At 25.8% G+C, this 8,646-nt stretch overlaps 1 protein-coding gene across 4 annotated transcripts; it reads left to right on the forward strand.

Moving 5' to 3' along the window:
* The first annotated feature begins 3,480 nt into the window (after positions 1 to 3,480).
* On the forward strand, positions 3,481 to 6,980 carry LOC114190615. 4 transcript variants are annotated; one of them, XR_003605833.1, is made up of 5 exons: positions 3,481 to 3,634; positions 4,232 to 4,424; positions 4,517 to 4,607; positions 5,800 to 5,895; positions 6,460 to 6,980. XR_003605833.1 is itself a non-coding variant. In XM_028079571.1 (5 exons), exons 2-4 carry the CDS (start codon positions 4,248 to 4,250, stop codon positions 5,867 to 5,869), a joined length of 330 nt encoding a protein of 109 aa, XP_027935372.1. In that variant the 5' UTR covers positions 3,481 to 3,634; positions 4,232 to 4,247; the 3' UTR covers positions 5,870 to 5,895; positions 6,460 to 6,980. The 4 variants fall into 4 exon arrangements, 3 of the variants coding, with proteins under 3 accessions (XP_027935372.1, XP_027935374.1, XP_027935373.1); XM_028079571.1 differs by having other exon boundaries at positions 5,808 to 5,895; XM_028079572.1 differs by having other exon boundaries at positions 3,499 to 3,659; positions 5,808 to 5,895.
* Positions 6,981 to 8,646: the final 1,666 nt, after the last annotated feature.

An 8,646-nucleotide genomic window follows, 5' to 3' on the forward strand; every position in this document is an offset into this window, starting at 1 on the left:
ACAATATGGGAGATTGATAACTGTCCCTCGTTGCTAACAGGACAAATAAGTGTTCAGATTAAACCTCCAAGACCAAAGTTACAGAGAGTTTACAAAATTCAAGATCTCATGCCACGAACTCACCAAGGATCCTCGTCTTCTTTATAGTTCATCAGATCAAACTGCAAGGATCTTATTCTCTAACTTTTGTTTTTCTTGAGTTTATTTGGTATATTTTTCTTTTTGTAAGAATTTGATGTTCGTGTGAACAGTGTTTGTTTAAGTTTTGAGAGAGTAAAAATTCAACTTGTCCTTTAATATTGGTTAACATTCATGTACAATCATCTCTTTCTTTTTCAAAAATATTTCTCATGTATAACAGACTTATTTAGGTCTGTAATATTATTTTATCGCAGAAAAAAGTTCTATGTTTTATCTCTCAAGTCTAATTTTATTTAGATGTTGTTATTGCTTGAAACGTGATACCCAAGAAAGATTAAATCATTCGTATTATAACGTATTACCTGAACAATTCATATTATACTGTGATTTATTACAAATAAAAGGGTATTTCTCCAAATAAATCATTAAGTAATTAGTTTTTCACACAAATATTTTACGAAGGTTTCTGTCAAGCAATTCAGAAAAAAGAGAACTGCATACGAAAAGTATTTATAGTTATGTTATCTGGAATATATTATAATGTATTATATATTTATTATATTAATAAAACACGTCGCATTAATCTTTAATTTTTATAGCAATAATAATCCTTATTGTTAGATACAGAAACTCGTGATTTTAAAAAATCAAGAAACATGGTAACATCTTCATCATAGAGGTTTCACAAACTACAAAATTTCAGTCAGAGAGTTTTATAAAACCTTTATACAGTGTAAATCAAAAGTTGTGAAATATGTGTGAGAGATAGTTGGGAATAAGTTCACCGCATTACAATCCAGCTAGTATTAACTTTCAACATTTTCACCCTTTTAATCTTTATAGAAAGCAAAATATGATTTGAAGAGATATCTAGTTAGTAATCGTTGAAGAAGTTTGGAAACATCAGAATGAAGTTATCTTTAAGCAAAGGAAGGTAGGTTTAGAGGAAATTTTTTGTTCAGCTCAAGTGACTGCATGAGTTTGGATAAAACGTCAAAATTGTAATGTTAAATTCTCTTATAATATACTTATGTCCTTCTTTGTGCTTAAAATCTTTGTGATTCGATAACTTTTGTCTTCTTAAGAATAACAGGTGATCCAATTTTGTTGGGGCTCATTAAGGGGTGATGCATGGGTATATCTTTGAATACTATAAAAGGTCACTTTCTCTTGTTCGAAAGGTAATCAGGACATGGTGATAGGCTTTAGATTCGATTGTCACCTTCGTACCTTGTGTATCATTTAGCTACCTTTTGATATGTATGTTGTTTTATTTTATTTTTTGTTTTTTTATCTAGGATAGACTATGTTTTATGAGCAGGTGTATATGTTTTATGGGCAAATCTATATGCTATGAGCATGTATACATGTTTTGCTCACCCTCTAATAGTTTTTTATGGTTCATATTTTAGATACTCATGCCTCTCTTATGAAATGGGTTGTCTTGTTTTTTTAAAGGGTTAGAACACTCCATAAGTACTTTACTATTTATATTTATTAATTCTTTGTTGATAAAAAAAAAAAAAAAACTCTTCTATAGGAGTGTTTGCATAATATATCAAAATTTAAGACTCAAAATTTGGGTGTTTATAAGATCCTAAATATATTTTGGATATTTTGACTACTAAATTTTGATAACTTTTTCTTACAACATGATATGTCATCTTTTAAGTGGTTTTGGAATATTGAGAATGAAAAAATGAAAAACCACTTAAAAAATGACACATCAAGTTATAAGAAAGTTATCAAAATTTAGTAGTCAAAAAATCATTTTCCATATATTTTTTATAAGAATAAAAAATATATTTAGGTATTGATAATATTTAATTTTTTAATTAGACACGGGGATTAAAATGAATATATATTTATTTGCTTTGTTCATGTTTCCATAAATTGTCCTGATATTTATATCATTTTCATTATATTATAATTTAAACTATTAAAATATTTATAATTTATCAGGTAACTTTTATATATATATATATATATATATATATATATTAATTTGTTAGTATTTAGTTTTCTAAATTTTTTTTTCTACACAAGTTTCCTTTTCCTCTTCTAATTATTTGACTTATTCTAATTCTAAAAAATTCACTCACCTCTCTGATATACATTTTCTATTATGACAATCTTGATTACACATTTTCTATTTATATAATTGTGTTCAAACAATGAATATTATTTTTACTCTTTTTAGAATTTTATTTATCATTTGTTTTCACATGAAAATGTTTAACTTTCTTAATTTCAAACGTTTAATTGTGTAAACCTTTTATTTTTTTGGTAATTTTAAAAAATAAAATATTTTTAATTTTTTTGACCATTAACTTTTGTTTTATTTGTAGAACTTTTTGTTTGGTTCAAATTATTTTCATTATCTCTTAACGTTTTAACGATTCAACTAGTTCTACGTGTTATCATATTCTTAATAAAACTATTCATATTTATCCTTTCTGCAATTTTGCTCAATGATTTATCAAATTATTTATTGGATACATATTTTATCATTTTTACTTTTTTTAGTTATTTTTTATATAATTTTTTTCTAACTCATTCATAAATATAATTTTATCACCATAATTATATAAATACATTTTATTTATTATAATATAATATTTTAATGTTATTATCATGACATTTTAAAAGTTGAAAATTTATGTCTAAATTTAAATTATTATTAACTTAATTCTTTTTTATGTGATTTTATTTAATTAGTTTATTGTAATCTTTATTAATTAATGTATAAACCAATATTTAAAAAACTAAAGAGATATTTGAAATATTTTAAAATTTAAATATTTATTTTCTTTTTATAACTTTTAAAGATATATTTTAACTTTATCTCATTAATGTTTTCAAGATATGTGTGGATTGTGTAATATTTTATATAATTTTTTCACAAATATTTAAAAATTGAATATATATATATATATATATATATATATATATATATATATATATATATATATATGATAATATCGTTTTTTTTTGTGTTATTTTGTAAAATTTAATCTTGAATCAATAAAAAAAAAGGTATAAACACAGATATATACCTATTATGTGACTAAAATGTGATGAGATGAGAATAAATGATGACGAATATAAATTTTTTACTTAGAAAATGGAGTGATGAAATGATAAAATTTGTCTATCCTAAAATATAAATAAAATTATTAATTTATGGGATATATATATATCCGTTTTCGCGGTTAACACTAAAATGGTTTAGTTTAATAGAAGAAAATATTTTATTTAGGTAATATAAAATAAAAAGACGTATTTGGAAACACAATTTAAATGCAAAATTGCATTTTAATATTTAACCGTAAAAACAACGTTCTATCGTACTTTAGATCATTCTGGAACCATTGAGCCCACCGTTTTCAACTCTTTCATCTTTTCCTATTCTCTCCTCTTATAAATTATTTCCTTCTCTGCAAGCAACAACGCCTTCACTCCCTTTCCTCACAGCCTGCCCTCCGCCAAGAAGGTTCTCTCCCTCAGCATCACTACTTGTCAGCGTTTTCATTCATTCGCTCTGTTTTTCTTTGTTTTTTCAATTTTTTTTTTAGAAATATTGGAGACTCTATTGCGTTGCTAAGGTTTTACATTATAGTCAATGTAATTTCCCCTGTCTCTTGTATTGAAAATGATTACTTGGAACCTATGCATATAAACAATTAGGTTAACAATTGTAGCAGAGTGTTTTGGGAACTAAATTCGTTACTTGATTATTTTACTGTCTTTAATAACGCCGACTGATTTTTGCTTGGAATAATTTGAGTCTTGACGTATGTTTGAATGAAATTATTTTTAAAATCATCTGTGTCAAGAATAATGGTTTGATTCTGTATCAAAATCTGAGAAATGAATTAATTTCTCAAATCTAATCATTTTTAGCTTATTTTTTTTCTATGTTTTTTTAGTTCTTAGCTTCGTTGACTCCACTTCTCTTTTGTAAAAGTTGATTTTCGTACATTGGGATGAAATTAATTATCTTAAAAGTATTTTTTTCTGTAAATTTATTTGAAGAATTCTAATATTGGATTTTATAAAATTGATTGTTGGAATGATTTGAATTTTACAGTTGTCAAACGTATCCTATGGATTCTAAAAAAGGGGACACCGGAAAACCTGCATTAGCCGCAAATGTTGCTTCATGTCGAAAGAAGAAGAATGAAGAAGCCAGTTTTATGGAGGACTTGAAAGATCACATTGACGAGTTTATTCATGCTTCTATGGATGAGCATAAAACTTGCTTCAAGAAAACAGTTCAGAAGGTTTGTGTTTATTTGAACCTAAGCTTTCTTATCTTGACAATTGTGTGCACCTCTTTGTTAACCTACATAGTGTTCCCTTTGGTTGATTTCAGATGTTTGGTATGTCCAAGGCTGTTGCGGAGAGGAACACTGACGCCCCCAAAGAAGTTGAAAGTTCTCTGCCTCTTCAGACAACTTTGGAAGGTTAGTTTCCGATTTGTTCTGAAGAAATAAATGCTCTGTTTCAGAAGCTCTCCAAGAATGTTGATACACTTAAGTGATAGATTAAGTTGGATGATACTTGTTTGAAGAACAGTTGATTTCATGAAAAAATAGTCCAGTGGATTAGGTTTTCAACCTAATCTTTTTGATAAACACTGCTATTTTCTTATGTTTTACTATGCATATACTTCTTTTTTATTTTGACCAAATTTATGTGTAATTTGACATAATTATAAATATGAGAACGGAAGAAGTTTGTGGATTAATCAGCTCCCACGACAATTTTGATATATAAGATTGGTTGGATAATCTATTTCTATTCTTTGAAAAAAATAAAAAGAATATACATTTAATTGTTATTATTTTTGGTAAGGATTTTTTCATCTCTAAACAATTTTTCTAAATAATATTTTAATCAGTTTTATATTTTACCGTATTTTACCTTTTTAATTTGAAATTCAAACTTTTGTATAATTTGGTGCTTAAAATATCAAAGTAGGCATTATAGTTCACCACTCTTTTTTTTTCAAATTCAAAACTAAAGGTTACAATTTTACCTATTTCATCTAAACGAAGGTACATCTTACCAATTCAACATGTGAGCTTACGGAATAGAACTCATCGGACAAAAATAATAAACGAAGTGAGAAATCGGGTCATGAAAAAAGTTTAATCTTTTTCCAAATGATCACATAAGAAATAAAAAAAAACAGTTCTTGACATATCTGCATGGAATGAGGATTTGCTGATGTGAAAAGTTTAGCATAGATGAGTATACACATCGATGAAAATAGGATCAATATATTTATAGTGGTTTTTATAAGATAAAAATCGAAAGATCTCATTTTTAAATTATACATATATAAATGTACACATATAGTAGAGATATGACAATTAAACTTGCTCAAAGGAAAATTATTTTTAATAGTTATATTAACTTTGAATTGTCAACAATATTTTTTTTTTGAAATAATATATAACATTCTTAGTGTTGAGATTATTATAGAAATTAATAAGTTATTTATTAAATTTTGATATTGGACATCTAACAATTCACGACTGATTATTGGGTATGATTAAATTCTTATAAGATTAATAATTAATTAAAAAAGAATTAATCAATTCTTAGTAACGAGTTTCAGTTCTATAAAAATAAAGACCTTGGCCTTGTTAGGATTACAGAAGAGTACCATTGGAGAGATACAACACCAATGAGACCTGAGTCTAACCACATAAGACACTGACACCACTCTCAACCCAAAATCTTAAGGTAATGAGTTTATGGGTCTTTATTCTTATATAGTAATCTACTTTCTCATTTCTAGTTAATGTGAGATTTAGACTCATACTTGAATTTCTAACAGGCCTTGGTATCATGAATAAAAGAAGAAAGGAATTTTTTAAGTCATTTACATGTGTTAACTTATTAAAATTTGACAATTATACAATATTTTAGAGTTAACATGTAAAGATAAAAGAAAATATTATAAGAAAATATTATATTAATTTTATTGTGGTTGGTATTATGAATGAAAGAAGAAAGGAAATTTTTTAAGTCATTTACATGTGTTAACTTATTAAAATTTGACAATTATACCATATTTTAAAATTAATATGTAAAGATAAAAGAAAATATTATAAGAAAATATTATATTAATTTTATTGTGGTTCTAAAATAAAAGATAATTTATACTACTCATTAATGAGTGTTGCATAATTTTTGTCTCCTACATATCTTAATGCATAATTTTAATAAATATAGAAATATAGATCTAATATTTTCGTCGTGCATGTTATACGATTTGTAACCTCTAGAAGGTGGTTGTGTTTGTAGAACGACGCTGACGAGCTTGGTGTGTGGGTTGTGTTGATGTGGTGAAGACGCTTTATTCTCTTTGGTTAGCAATTCGGGTAAAATGTCGTTCACCCGTAATAAACTAATCTAATTCAAAATTACCCAAAATTTACTAATCCAAATTGTTAATTGGTCGGATTTAGATTTAAAATAATAATTTCGGGTTGTGTATGATTAATCGTGTTTGGATCCGAATTGCTTAGTCTGGGTAGAGAAGACAAAAAGCAAAATAGAGATGAGAGACATGTTTCATTTTAGAAGAGCAACACTAATCGATTTGTAGAAAGTTACGCGTCAGTCAGTGTTCCATGTTCACCTTGTAGAGAGCCATATGTTTCTCTTCTAGAGGGTCAAATCCCTTGGTTTCCTTTTGTTTTTTTTATAGATTTTGAAGTGTTTTATTTTATTTTATTTTCTGAAAAATTTGTGTAGGCCATGTGTAATTCTTTTTGGGTGTTATCTTATTTTGTATATTTTAATAAATTTGAACTTTTGAAGGACATACTTATACTTGACCTGAACTAAGGAGAAGACAATACTCCTTGGTTGACATGAGATGTTGAATTTGGTAGAATCTATGCAACTTTTTCGGAGACATATTAGATATGGTGGAGTATCCACCTCTCATATATTTTCTATCAAATATTGAATTTTTGGATCATCTATCTATCAAAAATCTTCTCACCATGCTTCTCTTTATTTGGGAAACATGCTTTTCTCATTTTCTTATGCTTTTCACATTTTCTTCTTTTCTTGGGAAACAAAACTCACTGGCCACCTTTTCAATTCCTTCAACCCTAACTGCATCATCTTTTCTTCTTTCACAACGGTCCTTCCCTCTCATCCTTTTTTTATTCTCCTAACTACTCTTTCCACCACTATATTCATGTTCAATGCCTTTTTATTTAAGAAATCAAATCTTTTCTTTTGCACTTCATTTGCTGCCACTTTTTTCCTGGCTTTGGTTATTTACTATTTCTTAGTTTCTTGATTTTCTTTTTACCAAAATAATAACGCCTTTAAATACATTTTTTTTAATAACTCATATGAATTTATTTCAAAATATCAATACTTACATTCTAAATTATTTACAATTATTTACCAATTATATTTAATTATTCAGTTATATTAAAAATAGAATAAACAATTTTGAAGATGAGATCTCATTTTCAAATATGTTTTTTTATTTTCTCTATATCAATTCATACTTTCTTATTTACTCATATGTTATGATATCATTTATTTAGTTGAAATTATTCTTATTATATATTTATTTCAATATCATACACATCTAAATCATTTTTCAATTATATTTAATTATTCAATTATACTTAATTATAACATTGGTTAATATATGTAATATAATATTAATGATATAATATTAACATATCACATATAAAAAACATAAATTTTAATAGTAGATATTATTTATTTAAATAGCATGTCCTTTTTAGGATATAATAATAAATATTTAGTTTATTATATTAGATATTTATTTATTAATTCTTTTCCATCATTAATTATATCATATGAAATATTATATTATATGTTCGGTGACTATAGCAAAAGAAAAAAAAACTAAAATATATATAATAATAAAAATAATGAGAGTTAAGATAAAAAAAGAATAAAAATAGTCAAAGTTTTATGGTTTTCTTTATCGGTAGTAGTCAAGGTTGTATAATGGTAGTAGTCAATACGGTCAGGGAAGAAGAAAAGAGGTTGCAGTGACATCCTTGACTGCTTCTTCTTCTGTAAGACCTTCTTTTCTGTTTAAGACAACGGAATATTTAAATATAATTATTATGTAGTTTAGACGTGATATCAGTTGTTCTAATCTCATAGTTGCAAATCGACTATTCTAAGAACAAAAATAAAATAAAATTAACTAATAAATTCATGTAGATTTCACATTTGAATTAGACTTATGGAGACTAGGGGACAGAGACTGATCTCGTTATTCAATTAAAATGTATTTTACAGTTATGTTTACTTCAATTTTTTCAATTTTAATAAATATCTTTTTTATATACTAATAAAATTATAATACATCACTTGATCATAATTATGCAAAAAACAAAGATTAAACTATTAATAATAAAATTTTAACATAGATCTTGTATATTTTGAATTTCAATGGATGGTGATAAAAAAAAAATTCATGAC

This window comes from Vigna unguiculata, chromosome 7 (genome assembly GCF_004118075.2).
Source record: "Vigna unguiculata cultivar IT97K-499-35 chromosome 7, ASM411807v1, whole genome shotgun sequence".
Classification (NCBI taxonomy): domain Eukaryota; kingdom Viridiplantae; phylum Streptophyta; class Magnoliopsida; order Fabales; family Fabaceae; genus Vigna; species Vigna unguiculata.

What these genes read in the sequence shown, in the direction of transcription:
- LOC114190615 (XM_028079571.1), top strand. Translation starts at nt 4,248, where the DNA reads ATGGATTCTAAAAAAGGGGACACCGGAAAACCTGCATTAGCCGCAAAT. An exon ending in TCAAGAAAACAGTTCAGAAG is followed by an intron (nt 4,425 to 4,516) that starts GTTTGTGTTTAT and finishes GGTTGATTTCAG; the next exon opens with ATGTTTGGTATGTCCAAGGC. An exon ending in TCTTCAGACAACTTTGGAAG is followed by an intron (nt 4,608 to 5,807) that starts GTTAGTTTCCGA and finishes TTAGGATTACAG; the next exon opens with AAGAGTACCATTGGAGAGAT.